Here is a 20,629-nt window from a genome sequence, read left to right as displayed (position 1 = left end):
CAAAATCCTGGCCATGTCCTTATATGGTGGGTCATTAAAAGTAGTTCTGCCGAAGTGCATGCAGGTCTGTCCACCTTACGTCATTTATTTTCAGTTACAGGTGAAGAACTTTCAGCGATTACAAAAGTGCCCTGTTGTCATTGCGCAGCAAAGGGAAATAACAAGCAGAAGTGATGCGATTAATACATGCACTTCTTCATCCGTGATGATGTAGGCTCCAGCTTTCGGGAAATACTTCGATACGTTTGGTTTGCTGTGCAGTTATCACCAAATGGAAGGGTATTTAGCGAAATTAACGAGTTTACTTTTCGTAATGATATTCACTCTAGAATATGTTATGGAAATATTCTCTCACGATGCTCGTTGTGCCCTGGCTTTTTGTGCTTTACATGTTTAATGACATATCATCGTGGGGAATGCATTGGTTCTCTTGAAGTACAAAAGTAGGAAAAACCAAAGCAAAAATTGAAATTTAACAATTTATATGTTTTTCATTTTCTATTGTTAATTATGTAAGATTACTGATGATAAAATCTATTTGAACAGGGTTTGAAATGCTTATTTCTTTTGTCAATAATTCCACCATCTATTTCGATGTCGTAAAAAGTGTTCACATACTTCCGTGGCAACGATTGGAAAAGGAACGTAGGTTTGGATATGAGCACGGAGCGTTAAGAACTCTGAACTGTCTTGTTAGTCACTACGCAATCTACTTGCTTGGCTTCTTGTCGCATGCGTGAAGTGATGAAAATTTTTTCACTTTCCTGGAAACTATTGAGTGTTGTCACCGTAGCCCAAATAAATGTCCCCTTGTCACCTTTGCATCGTCCTGCAATTTTCGATTGTGCCGGAGAGCGACCTATGGAAGTTTCCCTTGTTGGTAGCGTAGGGCTTTTTCTTTCTACGTGTAACAATGAAATCTGAAATACAAGAACTGATTCCGGGGTTCTTGCTTTTCAGCTGTAGCGTGTTTCTCGGGTATTTTGCTTCAAGTTTAAACGCGAACAGTGTTATATCCCTGGACTTTTTTTTCTGCAAGGGTTTTCGAATACCGTTAATAAAGTACGACCTTATACTGAAAAAAGTATTGCTTCAGAATCCTGGTTGATACAAAATGTGTTACCCACGCTAAAAAATTACATATATTTTTGCTCACCGTAATCCTTCGGGTCTTTAACAGTTCACGAAACAAAAAGAGGTACAAGTTTCAAGTGATTCATCCCGTATATTGTAAAACTGAGATTAGTTGGCAAACAGGAATATTTCAGTACCGCAACTACAGTTCGTAGTGTAAGCTAAAAAGCAGAGACTAACCAGTATTCCGAGAGACTTCCACCGTAAGTGCCAGACAAATTTTTTTAACTTTTTTCTGGTTATTGTAACTTACAGAAGTGGTATGCGTTTTTTGAAGAAAAAAGAGATTCGACTCATTTGTGGAAAATATATTCCGAGTTGATGTAACATCACTTAACAGCAGACATTTGTTTCAGGAAACAGCCTTTTACTTCCTCACGAGATTTTAATTATTTAGCATTTTAGATTCTTGTTAATTGAATGAAGAATCTTTTTGGTCAATTTTATTTAACTGTGATTTGGAACAATATATTTTTCTCTTGCAACAATAAAGGCTTATTTGTTGAAGGTGGAGCCGATTTTAACAGGGGTAATTTTGTTCGTTCGCTCCGCCAAATAATTAAATCTGACTAGAGAAAAAATTGAAATTTATTAAAATGGAAACTGACATGAAAGAAATATTTGTGTTAATATTTAAAAAAGTACATTTGTCATTTTCTTCACAATATTTTTTTCTTATAAAATCATGAGCACTTACAGGAACTACTACAAAAGCTTGTATCATATATACATTTGTTGGTTCCACTGAACACACTATAAATATCATCACAGCAGGAACTCTTCTTTGACTGGTTTTTCACTACGCACTGTTGTACATATGCAGCAGCGAAACAGTTCATTGTTTTCAATTTTTTTTAACACAGTTTCTGACGTCTGCTTGAAAGAGCAGCACACGCGGCACAAAGCAGGACCAATATCTTCGCGTCAACATATTCAGTTTCTTTGGTTTCACAAACGCACGGATTCTATTTCCGGCTGATCTTTCAGGTACGTCTGTAACAAAAGAACATTATCAACATCATAAACGCCAGAGCTATCGCATAAAATACAAAAATTTTGAAGTAGCAGACAACGCTCTATAAAGCATGCACTTGGATATTTGAAATAGATTAAATAGCTTGTTAATTAAATGAGAGTCACTGAATAACACACAGTATTGGCGACGAATCATGTGAAGCTGTTTTAGGCATACTGTTATTAGAACGTGGACTATTTGATAGCTACTTTTTTTTTCTTTTGTTTGAGCGCAGGCGAAGACACTTGCGCGAAACGAAATGTTTATTGTAACAGTTCTAATGACTAGTTCTCAAACAGGTCCACACAACTAAGACAACTAACAACGGACACAGCAGAGCACTTCGAAGACGAAGTAAAATTCTGCACCGGAGACAATACCGTAGGTCGGCTGTGAAGAAATTTAAATATTTAGAAAGAAAGTAGAGCAAGCAATTGACAAGGTAAGGAAGAAAAATGGTTCTCCGGAAGAAAACAGGAAATATTGACGGAATTAACTGGAACTTAATATGTATCCTTCTGATACGTATTATTATCGGGTCACACACAATTTCAAAATTTGCGAAACTACTAAATCATTCGTCTAGAATGACTCTTTTTGTAGTGGAGTATAGGCTATTTTGAACATTCCTGGCAGTTTAAAGTTGTGTGCTGAATCAAATTTCAAACAAACCCTTGCTTTACGAGCTGAGCCATCGAGGGAGGCAAAACGCTCAGTGTGCATCTTCCTGTTGTCAGTACTTCTCCCCTACTTTCCAAATTCTGATGCATTACTGAAACTAACTTTTCTAGAGTAGTGTACTGATACCTCGGCAGGTAAGAACCTTTCTCGCGATCATCGAACGTGTAGATATTCGAGGCTTGGTCTTTGACAATTTTAACGTTTTTCTTGACCTTAATAGCTTATCTTTACGCTATGATCAAAAATTAGAAATTAATTTCACTTTAGTCGTTCAGTTGCTCTGCTCTGTTACGGTAGTTCCTAAATGGAGTTGCTTGACAATGATTCGTCTCCAGATTTCCTTTTAATTGACGAGTTACTTGCCTGTGGAATAACCTACCATTTCTGCAATTCCGTGCAGTGTGTGTGTGTGTGTGTGTGTGTGTGTGTGTGTGTGTGTGTGTGTGGGGGGGGGGGGGGGGGGAGGGAGGGAGAGAGAGAGAGAGAGAGAGAGAGAGAGAGAGAGAGAGAGAGAGAGAGAGAGAGAGAGAGAGAGAGAGAGAGAGAGGTGCATCAGGGGGTGTTGGAACTGTTACTGTATTGTCAATAACTAAATTAAGTAATGTATTTGCTGAGGGAAGTGCACACTTTGAAATTAACTACAGAGAACAACTATTGCACTGCCAGGCAACCTTTTTCTTTTGTGTGTCCTATTGCTTTTAGCTGTTACTGTTTGATGTCAGAAGTCTTATGCTTGGAAATGGCACAAATGGCGGAACTGCTGTGGTAAAGAACAACAGCTAAAATGCAAGATAACATGACTTAAAAAATTATAGTATCTGTGGACCCATATTACAAGAAGGCAATAAAAACTTGTCTCAGACACTATTTGTGTGCTGTTTTACGGTGAAGGCCAAGCTCATCTGGGTTCCATGTCATCCATATCATTATCTGTTAAGTTCATATTAACCCACAAGACTACAGGTTTCAGGAGACCACTTACTTTGCTCTCCTCATTATGAAATGTGTGTAACCGATATGGTCTCTTCCCGTATCACAAAAATGTATTATATGAGCTAGTAATATAAGTGTATGCCGTAAGTATCTGCCCAAAATGAATTCCAAAGAGACCAACTCAATTCCCCAAGGCCAGTTTCAAGACATTCCTGTAGTCAGTCGAATAATATGAGGGGCACTCAAATGAAAACCGAACATTTGTCACGGTGAGACCATGGAATGTTTCTATTCAAGAGTAATCGCCACACTTAAGAAGCTTATCCCACTAAGAGACGACACGATCAGTCCCTGTTTCGTAGAACGAGGTTGGCCGCTGATGGATCCATAACTGCGCTCACTCTTGCACATGCTTGTCTGACAAACAGAAGTCCACGCATGTCTGTCTTGAGGTCGCCGAAGACGTAATGTCACATGGTGTAAGATCTGGGCTTTACGAAGAATGCTACAATGTCCACAACCAAATCCCTGAAGTGTAGCCTTTGTCAGATTGGCAATGAGGGCGTCGGCTTATCCTGCAACACCATGATTCAGTCCAACAGCATTCCTACAGGCAAAGGGCAAAGCCAAAAGTTGAAACATCCAACGTCTTCCCGCCAAAGAAATCCAAAGCTGTTCACACAAGTTCCGGTCATGACCATCATCTCCGACTGCAAGGGTCTTATACTCGTCAAGTTCCTCGAGCACGGAACCCCAATCAATGCACAGCGCTATGAAGACACTGTGCAAGATGCCCAGGAATTCTGTCAGACAGCGTCAGCCTGCCCCCACACCTCCAATCGGATGAAAGCTACGCTTCAGAGCTTTGGTTGGGAAACATTGCAACATTCGCCGTACAGCGCTCATCTTTCACCGTGAGAGTTTCATATTTTTGACGACCGGAAGAAAGAATGCGTGGACGTTGATTTCAGCGCAACGAGGAGGTGCAAGAGGGGGAGTGGTCGTGGATCCGTCGACAGCTGACCACATTCCACGTTATAAACTGACTGTTTCGTCTCCCAGTGGGATGAATGTCTAAATGCGTATGGCGATTACTTCGAATGGAACCATTCAATGGCCCGGCTGTGGCGGGTGTTCGGTTTTCAGTTGACTGCGCCTTGTACTAAATCTGAGGACTGAACCTTATGCTGCTGTCTGTTCAACACCAAAATCAAATGGATACCTCGAGACTAATGAAACTTTGTGCCACACCGCGTCCCTGAGATGGCTCTATGAGGAAGAGGGTAGTAGCAATGCCAGTCCCAGTGTGTTCTACTGATGATGTTCACTACTGCACGCATGCCGCGACGCTTGCCACAGGCCGGCAGCTGAGACTCACCTCTTGGGCGACTGCCCGCAACTGGCGCTCCATAGCGGGCCCAGTCTGGCGCACCATCGCCGTCAGGATGCCTTCCGGCCGCTGCAGCAGCTCGTGAGGCGTCCCGTACTCCTGAAACACACAGTCGTACATGTCACCCACACTATCAGGACGCATCGAATACAAGAATTATGCAACTTTCTGTGCTCGAGTGTGAATTTTTTTCCGGGTGTAAGGTGAGGGTTTAACATTCCCACGACATCACTGGAGACCTGAAAGGTAGTCAGTAGGAATCAAAATGACTCGCAAGCACCGAAAGCGTAAAATAAGATGGTATTTTGTTCAAAAGATCTAGAAGGCAGTAACTAGTGGAGACCAAGTTGATACCGAGTTTCTTGACCTCTTGACAGCCTTTGCTACGGCCCCACGCAGCTGCCTGGTAAACAAAATAAGCTCAACAGAAATTAATAATTAGTCACCCCGCTAGAAGAGTGCTTTGGAGTGCTGTGGATGGTGCTATAGGCCCTCTATTGTTCCCGATTTATATTAATGATATATGAGACAAACTAAGTAGCCCTCTTAATTGTTTGCAGATGATGCTGTCATTTACCGCCTTGTAAAGTCATCAGATGAGCAAAATGACTTGCAACATTATTTAGATAACATATTCGTACGGCGTGAAAAGTAGCAATTGACCCTGAATAAGGAAAAGTGCGAAGTTATTTACAGGAGTACCAGAAGAAATCCGCTAAATTTAGATTACGCGATAAGTCACACAAATTTGATGGCTGTAAATTCAACTAAATACTCAGAAATCACAGTTAAAAATAACCTAAATTGGAACGATCACGTAGATAATGTTGTGGTAGAGCAAACCGAAGACTGGGTTCATTAGCAGAACACTTAGAACGTGCAACAGGTGTACTAAAGAGACTGCTTACACCATACTTGTCCGGTGCAACAGGTGTACTAAAGAGACTGCTTACACCATACTTGTCCGCCCTATTCGCAGTGGTTAGCACACTGGACTCGCATTCGGGAGAACGACGGTTCTATCCCGCGTCCGGCCATCCTGATTTAGGTTTTCCGTGATTTCCCTAAATCGCTTCAGACAAATGCCGGGTTGGTACCTTTTAAAGGGCACGGCCGACTTCCTTCCCTATCCTTCCCTAATCCAATGAGACCGATGACCTCGTCGTCTGGTCTCTTCCTCAAACAACCCAACCCAACCTCCGCCCTATTCTCGAGTATTGCTGTGCGGTATGGGATTAGCATCAGGTGGGACTGACGAATAACATCGAAAAAGATCGAAGAAGGGCAGCTTGTTTTGTATTGCGGAAACATTCTGTTGGCACCCACCTACATAGGGACAAATGATCATCACTATAAAATAAGAGAAACCGGGGCTCGCACAGAAAAATGTAAGTGCTCGTTTTTTCCGCCCGCCGTTCCTTAGTGCAACGGTAGAGAGACAGCTTGAAGGTGGTTCATTGAACCCTCTGCCAGGCACTTTATTGTGAATAGCCGAGTAATCTCGCAGATACAGATATAAAACAGTACCAGGCAGTCAGTGACTCTCCTTTGCTGATGAAAGTCACACGGCAGCGAAGTGTTGTATGGGTCAGTTGGTGGTGCGGGGCCAGCACGTTAAGATGGGTTGACCTGGAGACGGTAGGACGTGCCCGTCGTCACGCTGTAAATGAAGCTGCCTGATTTGTTGGTATATCAAAGTGGACTTTCCAACATACCTACGGGGGATTGTGTACCACAGATTGTAGCTAACAAGGGCCAGAGCCGACGTCACTCCTTGTAAATGATAATCGACCACGAAAGGAATTCACGCTGTTGGTGAATGCTGGTCCATCTTAAGCTGCTCGTCTTCAACGGGCCAAATGACGCAGTCTGGACAATAGCTGACTGGAGAGAGTATTGTGGTCCGACGAGCCACCATCCTATCCCTTTTTCATATGATGCAAGGTGTCGAGTGTACTGACAGCCCTATGAGACGTTTAACCTCCAGTATACGAAGGGTACACTTCAGGTAGTTCTGTGATATTTTGGTGGCCTGTTTCGAACGTGAGTTGTGTCGTCCCATTCGTATTACTGTGAACTTACAGCAAGATCTTTATTTCAACAATATCGATGACTAGATGTCTTCTAAATCTGCTTAGAGCGTGCTGCAGATTCTCTCGCCTTCCAAGATGACAATTTTGTTCACAGGGCTGCATGCATACCTACCGCATCTCTGTTGACCCCACCTCGTCGCCCAGCTGATGCTGTTATCAAGTCTAGAGGCTATCTTACGCGGTTTTAACGTGGTGTCTCCTAGAAGTGACCAACTGTTTGCCCGGTTTGCTTATGGACTTTACAGATATTACCAGACTAAAGAATGAAAACTCCGTATGTGATCGTCGGTGGTGAGAAGTCTGAATCTAAAGTAGTGTCAGTCGTACCTAAGTATGTAAAGGAATTGGCATACAATATCTATGGCTTTCAGTGCTCGCAGATGACAGTTGTTTACAGGGTGTTGACGTTTAAAAACTGTTTTTCCAGAGTTACAAAAGTGGAACGAAGAGAGAAATTTTACCATCGGAAAGACAGACGTTATGTTAATTATGTCTACTATGTCTACTCCACATACGAAGGACATTACTTACAAAACTCTCCCTCAACCTAATAGTAACGTTTGTTCATCTGGGACCATTACTGGTTGTGATTAACGGAATAGTCAAAGCAAAGTTGCATAGTTCATCGTGGATTTGTTTGCCTAGCCAACACAAGAGCTTCACTAAATGCTTAACTAACTCCAACGAGGGATGCTACAAGAGAGACATTTGCTGCAAAGACAATTTTCCCCTCTCAGAACTCTCAGTGCCCATACTGCAGTACTAGTCAAGAAACTAGTTATTTATGTCAACTGATCCCTCTCATTGATACCATGAGAAAAGAATTGGCGAAACAGACTCAACTGTCTTTTCTACAGTATACCGGACTCAAGAACGTGAGCTGCGTGATATGAGCAGTCAGTGTACCCGTGTTTAGAACGAACGGAGTTCCAAACAAGTCGCTATTCTCTTTGAAGTACTTCGGTCCTTGCAGCCCAGGAACAACTCTATGATGACAAACAAAAAGGCGAGAAATTCCTCCTTTCTTTGTTAGGTAGCTTTCTTCTCTATTTGTCTTTTCGGCACAAAAACAACCTGATTTCAAGGTAACTTTCCGATGAGCTATATACGAAATTCAAAACGTTCAACCCAACTTAGAACTGGATCACAATGAAATATTAACTCTTCCTTGTCTGGAGTGTGGCGGAGGGTACTTCGTGTACCACAACTATTTCCCCCATTTCTGTTCTAGTAGCGAATTTTCATGGTAAGATCGTCTGCTGGTAAACCTCCGAGTGAGTTTTAATCTCTATCACTTTTACCTTCAGTCTTTTCGCAAGGCATACGGAAGAGAAAGTTGAAGAGAAGCTGAACTTTAAATTTACCACATGTCTCTGTTGTAATCTCACTAAACTGTTTGAAATTGGGTGAAAAATTTCACACTCCGAAGACTGAAAGGCAGAAAGTAATTAAGTACAAAATCTATAATGTAACACGTTTCTAAAGTGGACTAGAAATTATAAAATAATACAGATTTGTAGCCCCCATAAGACGGTAGTAAACATTTACAGGTGTGAATTTTTAGTAGCTTTGATAATATTTGTAAAATTAGAAACAGAAAACGTGGGACGCTTGCAACGTAACAGTAAATAGTCTAGAGAGTAGTCATAACAGTTCGTATCATTTGCAGTGCAATAAAAATGTTAGCGACTTAGCTGAGATTTTCATACGTCAGTTATCCACTGCATGCTCTTCGTTTTTTGTTTTAAATTTTGTGAACTATTATCATAGCTATTAAAAATTCAGAGGCACTAATGTTCAGAACCATCTGTTTGGGGTTACGAATCTGTATGGGTCTAGGATGATTTATTTTATACTTTTTAGTCCATTTTGAAACTTGTTATATTAAAAAGGTTTTTATTTAAATAATTTCAGATAAGCTAGTACCCCACATAGTAACTACCCCATCAACCAGACTGCCCATCATAGTAAACATCTGGTGCAAAAAACCTGTTGTGATTAAATGAAATGACGCAGGTGATTGGCAGCCAGAAGTCAAATCGTTATACGAAAAAAAATGTGATATTTGAGGTTTCACAGCACTCCATGACAACAGTTTGTGACATATTTGGTAACTAATTTCCTTGGAGCACAGAATGTCCCCGTTTCTGCCTTTACCAGTTAATTAGTTTATGCTTCTCGTTCTCTTCAGTTAAGCGTAAAAGCTCGAGTTCTGAGCCGCGTTAGTGTCAGGGTCTTTTTAGCTAAGTATCAGACGAACTGCTTGAGAGCGAGGAGTGTAAGTTCTGCGTACTTGGGAGGGGAATTCCAGCCCAGTCATTTACTTTGGTCTCAACTATGTTACTGCAACTAATTTTGAGATGACATGTCCTAAATGACACTATGAATCCTTGTTTATTTTAAAGCGTATTTATTTACATTTTTATTAAGGCAAAGTGTATGATGTGCTTGACATGTGCAACGTACCGATAAGTTTGTATATTAGCAATTAATAAGCTAAAAAAATGCCAATCTGACATTTGGGTCGCATTGATCAATACTGAACCCAGTCCGGGAATCCCCCTCTATTCTTCAATCTTCACAAGACTGAGGCCAAAACGCTACACAGGGTGCTAGTTTACTTCATTGGCGGTACTTAGATATTTCCTAGATGAAGTGATTTCACCCGAATCAGTTTGTTAATTAAATTTCTTCGTGACTAACTTGGCGTCCCGCCTTGAACAGGTAAGTGTAATTCGGCAGACTTACCGCGACCTGTCCAGCGTCCATGACGAGCACGCGGTCGGAGTCCATGATGGTGTTGAGGCGGTGGGCGATCGTCAGCACGGTGCACTCCTTGAACTTCCGGCGGATCGTCTTCTGGATCAGCGTGTCCGTCCTGCGACAGCCAGTATTTTAATGTGGACGGTTTAAAAAAGGAAAAACCGGCAACAGTGCGTTAAACTCATAGATAATGCAAAATATGTGTCAGTAAAGCTTCACCACTTATTTAGAGGTAGAGAATTAAGTCCATTACTTTATCCCTGGAAGGAGGGAAAGCTGGGTGTTCAACATCGAGGTCAGTAGGGATGGAGCACAAGCTCCGATTATGTCAAGGATGGGGAAGGAAATCGGACCAGGAACAAACCCGGCATTTACCAGGAACGGTTTAGGGAAAGAACTGAAAACCTAAATCTGCATAGCCGGACGACGCTCTGGACCGTCGTGTTCCCGAATGCGAGTCCAGTATGTTAACAACTGCGCCACCTCGCACGGTTTGTATCCCCCTTTTGTGTCTGACCTTGGTGGTTACACGATTTCACTACAGCAGCATTTCAAACAAATACTAGTATACGAATTCGCCGAGTTTAGTGCAAGGGGCGAACAAGAAGCTCCCGTTCGAGGCTTTCCAGCAGCGTATGCGCAACTTATCGTAACTCCGATGCAGGTATGGAAGCACAAACATCTTGGCAAGGGATTATTGTGGCATTTGCGCTTTTTGTACGTGCATGCGGTAAATGCCGAAACGTCAACTGTTGCAGCGTTATTTTCAGATACGTCTAAACTGGACTAATATGTTCCTGTCTTTTTATTTGGCTGCCGAAGCACAAACACCAGTAGAAATCCATCGGAGAATGAAGGATGTGTTTCGGGTAGCATATCTGTCGAAAACCGCTGTTGTAGAATGGTGTGCTGGTCACGATTCGACACTAGTCGCCTGTCGACCTGGGAAACAAATGTCGTCCATTATGAGTAACAAGTGGGCGACAAACTAACACCAGCCAAGTAGTCCTGATGTCTCCCCCGTCCGATCACCATATTTTCGTTCCCTTCAAACAGGCGCTGAAGTGTCGACGATTGCTGTCTGACGAGGATGTAAAGCGGGCAGTTACGAACTACTTCATTCAACAGGTCCTTGTCTTTAAGCAACCAGTTATCTTCAACCTGATACTTCAACGTTCACGACGATTTTGCGTGTTTGGCATACCGGTCTGGAGTGTACGGCCCTTTTAAGTTCAAAATTACTAATTAGACTAAGACTGAAAAATAGCTCGGTAGATAGTCACAGTGCATTGAAGCCTAACTGGACAAAGTATTAGTAACTCATTTAAAGAGAGCACACTGGTCGTTTCTGAGCGCTGTAGATGGTGCAGTGGTACCAGGTGGTAATGTGACCCTCTACCGCTGACGTAGAACATTGCAGTAAGTGATGTGTATGTGCCAGCCGGTTGTATGCAATATTAATTACGAATGGAATTAAAGTTTTATCTTTTAATACCCGTTGTGAACCTCTCCACAAACTTAAATATGGGATTATTACTGCGAGATGTAGCACCTTCCGATTCTGTCAGCCTACTTTGGCCGATGTAACAAACATTCACCTGAACCAGGATATCGCTATATACGCGCATGCATCGCGCTTTAGTTCAGGGTTTAGAGGACATATCAATGAAACTCTGGCTTGTTTTTGTGTTACATAAAGAGGCCGATAAACTGAATGTATTCAGAAAGTTTGCTAGACTGTCTGTTAGAAGTAAGAATAAACTTTTTTCTGTGGTCTAGGGAGGCTGAGAAACAGCCGTGTAGAGCAGTTGTCGGTGGCATATAGTGAGGGGTTGTACTCACTCTGTGTCTACGTTGGCGGTGGCCTCGTCCAGGACGAGCACCTTGTTGTTCCTGAGGATGGCCCTCGCCAGACACACCAGCTGGCGCTGCCCCACGCTCAGGTTGCCGCCGCCCTCCGTCACCTGCGAGTCCAGGCTGCCCACCGCCTGTTTCAGCTCCACCTGTTCGACAGTCAAAATATCTCTCCTGTTACACCCACCTTACCTCACACAACAGTCTTTAAGATCATGTCAGACTGAGCAGCTACGCTGGCGGTCAGCGGTGGCTGCCAGGCCTCGTATCAAAGATGTCACACAGCGTAAGGCGTGCAAGTTGACAAGAACAAATCAGCCCCATATGCTACCATTGAAGCAATAATGCTTCTTTATTATGACGGAAACTGACCTGGAATTACTGGATCGATTTTTTAAGAAAAATCTTAGAGAATTAGACTGTGCGGTGTTCCAAAGGCCTAATCAGGAAACATCGCGTTTCTTTACCGCTTGAGCGATGCCAGGTAAGAAATGTTATATTTTTAGTATGTTAAGTGGAGACTTGTTATTTCATGTCGAGCGTGGCAGCAAGACGTTCCAGTGGAGACTCCAGACGCGGCGGACGACGAGAGCTAACCACTATTGCATCGTAGTCGACGGCCGGCGGCCGGAAGAACCGTTGGAACTTCATGCTCACCATTAGTAAAATATGTTTGTTTTTTTTTATAAAAAGGAAAGGAAGTTCAATGTTGAATGTGGAAGTATAAAGTCAGTAATTGGATGTGAATTGGTTATCAACTGTTAAATAAACTTCGAGTTGGAAGTTGGAACAGTCAGTTGACGTTGTTACGACATGCGTCGTAAAAATTACTTACGTGTGAGATTTGCAAGTTTTATTAAAATTGAGTCTTCTTGGATAGGTTCTGGCAGGGCTTTGTCGAGAGTGTGGACGATCTTCAATCGTTGACTGGTTTGAAGTTTTATTGGTGAGAGGTCGACACGTATTGATATTTTGAAAATAATCGATATTGTGAAGTGTGCTACGATTCTGTTTTAAAACTTTATCGGCGATTGTGGTCGGGAGGATCGGTTTTAAAGTGGAATATTTCGTTAAATGATAACAGGATTGATTCTTTAGTGACAATTATTTAAGGAAAAATCAGGAGAATTTCAATTTATTCTGGCAAAGATATCAAGGAGTGTCAGACCGCAGAACAAATATATAAAAACTCTGTGACTTTGTTGAACTGTCAAAAATTGTTTTTACGGTAAAACTTGTCTACAACAAGGACTGGTGAAGTTTGCTTCGTCTATCCATATCTTCTAGGTTGAATCTGCTACAGCTTAATTTTTTCTTTATGGATTTTTCAAGCAACTGGGAAAAGAACTTATAATTTGATTTGCGGAGGACCGTCGATATTGGATACAATGTTAGGCTGTTGTGAAGCCTGTTGGTTTGCAAATTGTCTTTTTTCCCCTGCTGCAGACATCGTTGTTGAGTTGCTGCGACAGGATCGGCGGTTCAGTGCAACTGGAAGGGTTAGTTAAAAAAAAAATTAAGTTCCGGCCGCACCTCTGGGAAGACACCGACCACACTGCCGCTAGATCCAAGGGTGATTCGGCTGTTTCTGCCGAACTTTAACGCAACCCGCAATGTTATATCTGGCCTCCAGACACCATGTGCGATATTTTTATATTGTCTCGCTCGATACTTGCAAACTTGAGTTCTACAGAAAAGATGAACAGGACCTTTTTGTAGGACATTTAATGTAGTTAAATTTTGCATCGGGATAAGTTTTCGCTAAAGGCTGTAGTTTTCGAGTTATTCGAGGAAAAGGTACAAAACTGACCTTCAAACGCGCCCCCACTCTCACACTCAGTCCCCACCGGTAAAGATTTCTACTATGTTGTTGACGTCACTCTCTCCTACCTCTGTTCGAAATAATTCGTGCAGTCTCAAATTTTTGATCTACTAGCCTGATTACGCGATCGCTTCAGTCCAGCACATAGAAACTAAAATTTACGTCTGTGTAGATATTACCTAAAAATTTTAACAGCTTAAAATAAATAATTACAACGTTGTATTTGCCAGGCCTTATAACTACGAAACTATTGTCCTTTTAAGAGTGAAGTTTGGACCGAATTGTCAACTTAATTAGTTTCAACGTTCCATCCAATGCGCTCAAGGTCACGTTTAAATTAATAATGTTACCGAAATAGACGACTACGCTGGTGGCTACCATGAGCAACATACTAGAAAACCTGATAAATATAAATGCGGAACGAGTTCGGGGGGGGGGGGGGGGGGGGGGGGAGGGGTGGATCGAAATGCGTTTGAAGGTCACTGTTGTACAGTTTTCTTTAATAACTTTAAAATCGCGGCCTCCAGCGAAAACTGAGTTCAGAATTTAACTACATTAAACTTCCTACAAGAAGGTCCTGTTCGTTTCTTTCTGCATGACTAATAGTTTGCGTGTAGCGAGCTAGAAAATATGAAAATCTAGTGCGCGATTTTTTTTTTTTTTTTTTTTTTTTTTTTTTTTTTTTTTTTTGGCCGGACGACATCGGTAGGGGCAGCTGAATCGCGTTATATACTAGAACAAATATGTATTACAGGTCACTAAAAAGCGAAACCCGTATGGTACAATACAAACAGCTTTCCATTTAGTTGCATCAGACGAGCCATATCTTAAGAAGAATGAGGGACACTAAAGAAATCCAAAAGAATGGAAATTATTTTTAAAAATATGAGGTCCAAATTATACTGACGACGGAACAGCATACTGAAGAGCACATGCAAAAAATAAGTACAGCAAAATTTAACTCTGACATGAAAAATGCAGGCTAAAAATCTGCAGACATTTTGGGAGATTGGAACCGATCAAGTTAACTAGACAAGTAGTGAAATTCTATGCAACACGGAGCAAAACTGAAATTGAAACAATAAAAATTGAAACAAAAATTTATCGGTGCAATAAATGAAGACTTGTACGAAGAAGGAATAAGACCACTTTATGTTAGAGACAGAAAAAGAACTAGAAAATTTACGACTTGACACAGCCAGGAAGAAAAACCCAAGAAGATCAGAACAGCTTTGTATATCGAGAGGATTAGCACCAATGCTGCCATGGTGAGAGAATGGAAATAGTATGAGCACAAAGAAAAACTAAAGGCCCGCCTTTCAGATACTGACGTCAGATGCAGACAGGACTTGTGATTTGCCAATGTAGGTAACATACAGAGAAAGTTACTAGAGATGTAGCATAAGAGATATCAGCCGAAAACAAGCCAAGATCGGTACATGCGAATAACCTAGATGTCAAAGGTTTCTGCTTGGAAGATGTCGCGAGAACCGTCAAGCAAACTAACAGCAAATCTATCTCCGTGTGATACGACCGTTGGGCACCGAGCAGCCTGGAGGTACAAAGCGACTGGGTGATAAATGCACAACAGAACATTTAGTCAAACAACGAAGTGCAGCAGTTGGAAGAATGTGACAATGCAGTAAGATTAAACACATTACGAGATGTGGACAGCGTGTACGCGGGATGCCAAAGGTCAGGAAGCGCTACCTTAGGTAGGACATTACTGAACAGGCTTCGGGCCTGCGTCAGTCCAGGGCCGTCTAGAAACAGGTGGCCCCTGCGTGCGTCCGCCTGACGTCACAGAGTCCCTGCTTTCTCCTGGACAAGCAAGGAGTGCAAGGCAGTTTACGTTACTTCAGAACTGTGACGTGAGAATATTGTCTTCACCATGCTCAGTGAAGATGTGACAACAATACCATTTGCACTACATGTGAAAGAAGCGCATCAATGTGAAGCTGTCGTTGAGGCGACCAGTTTAAGACATGTAGCTACGCTGCAGAATGTGCAATTAAAATTTTATTCGCGGTTAAAGACGCTGATTAGTAAAAAGTTGTGGTTTTTGACAAATTCTTAGCTCAATGTGCGACGATTTGTAGGTGTATTCAGCCAGCCTGTAACGAAACTAAATTTCTAAATAGCTATCAAACGGCACCTGATTATTACGTAATTACAAGCGAACTACATATATTTCACTAAATAAAACCACAGCCGTATATAGCACTGGAGCAGAGAAGTTTTACATCAAATATAGAAGTGTTAGGAGATCCTTTCCAAAGGCCTTCGACTTGAATGTAGCCTTGTTCGGAAGTGCAATGTGGACGGTAAGCAGTACAGACAAGAAGAGAATGTAAGCTTTTTGAAATGTTGTGCTGCAGAAGAATTTTGAAGATTATGTCGGTAGATCCAGTAACTACTGTAAGATGCACTAGCGTGGAGAGCTGCATCAAACGAGTCTTCCTAGTTATGACCTCAACAACAATTAAAACCCAAACACACATCCAAAATCGTAGAGCTCTTCAGGAAGTTGATAAAGCAACTAGAATATTTTCATATCACAGCTACCGTAACGCAAAGGATTAGAATAAGTTTGAATATTAAAGGACGGAATATCAGACACTAAAGAAATAGGAAATATCCCTTCTCAAAAGGCAGGAGCAGCAGCAGCCGCCAGAGGACAGTCTTCAACAGTTAGTGAATGAAGTAAAATCTGATTTTCTGAGAACGACTGAAGTGTATGGCAAAGGATACTTCTCGTTGTATAGCTTTTAGGGCTGCTTCCCGTTGCATTCACATATGGAGCAAGAGAGAAATGAATGTTCATTGTCTCTGCGTGCGCGGTAGTTAAGTTAATCTAGTACTCGCGATCCCTGTAGGAGACACGCGTAGGGTATTGTGCTGGGAAGTAATGCCTTCGAATTCTTTATCTGAAACTTTGAAACGCTTTATATACGAAACGAATGTTATTAACCCTCTGCATGTTTATTGAAAAGACTGAGCACTATGCGACGTAACTTCTGAGGTCATCAGTCCCCTAGAACTTAGAACGACTTAAACCTAACTGACCTAAGGACATCAGACACATCCATGCCCGAGGAAGGATTCGAACCTGGGACCGTAGCTGTCGCTCGGCTCCAGACTGTAGCGCCTAGAACCGCACGGCCACTCGGGCCGGCACACGATTATTCTTCATGTCTATTGCAGCCTGTAACATGTCGCTGTGTAACGGAACTACGTTAGCGCGCGAGAAACGGCGTGCTGTAATAGACTTTCGAATTCGAGAAGGAGCACCTTCTCCTTCAAGATAACGATGCCAGAACACACAAGAGCGCTACTACATTTGCAACATCTTCTAGGACTTCACTTTGATAATGGTGAAGCGGGGCAATCAGAGGTGAGGTGGTGGTCCGTCAAAAACGTCAATCTAGAGTGACGTTATCAGCGCACTGGTTTCTCGTTGGGAGAAATGTGTTCGTCGCCAGGGTGACTATCTTGTGAAATAAATATGTATTCATGAAAAATAAAGATGTACAATCTTGGAACGTCTGGAAACCTTTAAGAGTTTTCACGTACATTCGAAGGGAGTAGTCTTCGTAGTACATTAAGTGTCTGTAGTTAAAGCAGGTTTTTGAAGCTTTTTAAGTATGCTCTCTCGCAATAGTTTGCATCTATCTATAAATTAATGTCAGATCAGTTCCTACAGCATCTCTGCGACTCTTTCATAGGTCTAACAATTTTTTTGTTACTCGTGTTGCCCACATTCATCTACATCCATATTCTGCAAGTCACCTGACGGTATGTGGCGGAGGGTACCTTGAGTACCTCTATCGGTTCTCCCTTCTATTCCAATATCGTATTGTTCGTGGAAAGAAAGATTGTCTGTATGCCTCTCTGATTTTATCCTCATGGTCTCTTCGCGAGATATACGTGGGAGGGAGCGATATACTGCTTGACTCCTCGATGAAGGTATGTTCTCGAAAGTTCAACAAAAGCCAATACCGAGTTACTGAGCGTCTCTCTTGCAGAGTCTTCCACTGAAGTTTATCTGTCATCACTGTGACGCTTTCGCTATTACTAAATGATCCTGCAACGAAGCACGCTGCTCTCCGTTGGATCTTCTGTATCTCTTCTATCAACCCTATCTGGTAAGCATCCCACACCGGTGAGCAGTATTCAAGTAGTGGGCGAAGAAGTGTACTGTAACCTACTTCCTACTACTTTGTAGACGTTCGATATCCCCTTTTAGTCCTTATTTGATATGGATTTCTCTCTCTCTCTCTCTCTCTCTCTCTCTCTCTCTCTCTCTCTCTCTCTCTCTCTCTCTCTCTCCAGTACAAAGTAAAAACGTTTTCGAAATGTGTGCATGTGTGCGTAGCCGCAATGCTTAATAACTCGCTGATTTCAGCACTCGTCTGTTCACGCTGCTGCCCGTGAACAGAGAGCTACGGCGAGGTAGAGAGAGAGAGAGAGAGAGAGAGAGAGAGAGAGAGAGAGAGAGAGAAATGCGCGACAACAAGGGAGTACCTCCAACTGTGAAAATACCGGAGTGTCAGTTTTGACAGAAATAGCGAGTCGCCGTTGGCTAACACCGACAATGTCTTTACACTTCAATCCTCAGTGCTAGTTGTCTCATCGTTTTACACACAATATTGTTCGCTAAACTTTTGGTGTATCTTAAGACGCTGAATACATTCGGGACGCCCAATTTGCGAAGGTACACAGCTGATGAGACATTCTTATCGGCGTTTAAGAAAGTGAAGAAATGTAGGTTTGTCTTTGATTTTATTTGTGTGTAACAGATATGGAGCGATTGTTATGTCGGTGGCGGGAAGGAGAGGGGGGGGGGGGGGGGGGGGGGAAATAAGATTCATAGAGCAACTGAATGGCGAAAATGAAGCTTCCAAGAAATAATTCGCACTGATCTACAGCTTGACGTTATTGATATGTACTGTGACAGTCCAGATTTCTCCAAGCCTTTGCCTCTTTTGCGCAACTCTCCACAAGGATCCCCATACCTTGTTCCCTGAAACGATGGGGTGTGGGGGCGGGGTGTGTGTACAGTACTTGCCGCTCGCACAGCTGGTCTCAGCGTCTGCTCTCTGTGCTCATTTCCAGGGCAACCTTGCGCGTAACCTGTACTTGAGGGGCGCATGCATACCAAGCCCAGCCTTCACGTATTTCCACACGGGAAACCACCAAATAACAGCATGCAGCTGTGTGGCTTGTCAACCCTCTTCGTTAATCCGCGAGGCAGATTCCATCCGGGAAGGCTTCTCTCTTCGAATCCCAAAAGCATCGTGTTAAGACACTCTGCTATTCGGGCTGGTTTAGGACTTAAATAATATGACTACAATAAATTCCTCATCTTACAATGGACTGTGACAAAAGATGCGTATTATACTAGAACTCAATTGCAGAAGTCACGGCCGCAGTGTGGACCAACGGGAGACTAGCGAGACAGGATTTGGGTAACATCGCAGTCAATGACAGTGACGAGTTGGCAACAACAGGTGTCCTACTGACGACCATGACCTTTGTGCCAGCACAGCTGCTATACCGAAACAAGAAAAAAATTGTTGGTGCCTGTGAAGGCAACTCACAATTCTAACCTACAATGCCCACGTCACGTCATATCAATATCCGACCATTATGTATTCACGTTTCAACCTAATGCGTGTCCATTTGGAAAGAATCTACAGGCAGAATAGTTTAACACACAGCCTCTGAATTTTGGTTAATGGTTTACTTGCAGAAAACCCAAGCGACGTAGCCATGCTGAAGAAATTGAAAACCAGAATCTGGTTTCTGACACGAAAAAAGAAACACGTTTGCGGATTTCCAGATATTGTCTGCCATTTTACAGTGAGAAAGGAGAGCAGATAAACATCTTCTGTTGATGTATTACACTGTTCTTTATGTTTGAGACGTTTTTCAGTGCTGTATTTGTACTCTAATAGTCATAGTAGTAGATTGGGTTTTGAAGGCAGATTGGAAGCTCAGACTGCTAGTTTCCAATGCTCATCAAGTGCTAGTTACAACACTAAAAGTCAATCCAAACACATAGTTTTCCTTTTGTCATGCTCGTATCTACTCTACAGCACACTTACCAAAAAATTGAGGTGACGGGGAGCTTGTTTGACCCTACAAGGAGTGCAATGTTACTTCTCATGCTGTAGACAGACAATGTTGGCCGGGAAACTCAGCACTCCGATAGTCTGTGGAAAATGTCAATTCTAGTTGTGAGACCACTTCTCAACTTCGTCTGCAGTAGTTTCATTGGTCCAACTGTTTCCTTTGTACTCAACTAGGGTGTGTACTCAGCGTCTAGTATTAAGCAGTCAAGAGTTTACGGTGCCACTAGAGGTTCCTTACAGATTACGTAACTGTAAGAATGGGATTTAGCTTTCAAAGAGAATTGTTCAAATTGTCACCCTGACGAGGCAATAAGGTACTCTAGTAATGGGGAATTTTGTCTATGTTCATACTCGCTTCTACTCTATTTCTGGCCGGTCGCTGTGGCCGAGCGGCTCTAAGAAATTCAGTCCGGAACCTCGCTGAAGCTACGGTCGCAGATTCGAATCCTGCCTCGGGCATAGACGTGTGTGATGTCCTTAGGTTAGTTAGGTTTAAGTATAAGTAGTACTAAGTTCTAGGGACTGATGACCTCAGATGTGAAGTCCCATACTGATTAGAGCCATTTGAACCGTTTCTTATATCTGTATGGGCTGTAGCTGTCTTAACGCCTTTTCTTCCCTCATACTTCAAACCTGTTACTGTTTCCTTAGTATTGCTGTAGATTCATCAACCAGTTGAGAATTCTCGCGCTTTTCGACTGTTAAAAAGTTTATTTTTCGTCACAGAATATCTATATTCATCAGACATAATGACCTGTAGTCTGAATGTGAAGTTGCAGTTTAAGAAAGACAAACTCCGCTGAGCTATGA

At 42.4% G+C, this 20,629-nt stretch overlaps 1 protein-coding gene across 9 annotated transcripts in view; it reads right to left on the bottom strand.

The window, feature by feature from the left end:
• Positions 1-1,704: 1,704 nt before the first annotated feature.
• The window catches only part of LOC126334984 (ATP-binding cassette sub-family C member 4-like), a 302,418-nt gene continuing 283,493 nt past the window's right edge, over positions 1,705-20,629 (bottom strand). For all 9 annotated transcript variants that reach the window (XM_049997791.1, XM_049997788.1, XM_049997787.1 and 6 more), the window contains 4 exons: positions 11,852-12,012; positions 9,995-10,124; positions 5,142-5,252; positions 1,705-2,127 (listed from right to left, as the gene is read on the bottom strand). In XM_049997791.1, the coding sequence (XP_049853748.1) occupies positions 2,083-2,127; positions 5,142-5,252; positions 9,995-10,124; positions 11,852-12,012 (447 nt within the window). In that variant the 3' untranslated portion in view covers positions 1,705-2,082. The remainder of the gene's footprint in view (positions 2,128-5,141; positions 5,253-9,994; positions 10,125-11,851; positions 12,013-20,629) is intronic.

The sequence above is a fragment of the Schistocerca gregaria genome, chromosome 2, assembly GCF_023897955.1.
Source record: "Schistocerca gregaria isolate iqSchGreg1 chromosome 2, iqSchGreg1.2, whole genome shotgun sequence".
Lineage (NCBI taxonomy): Eukaryota > Metazoa > Arthropoda > Insecta > Orthoptera > Acrididae > Schistocerca > Schistocerca gregaria.
The sequence above is the reverse complement of the archived record's forward strand: the minus strand, read 5'-3'. Positions and strand labels throughout refer to the sequence as shown.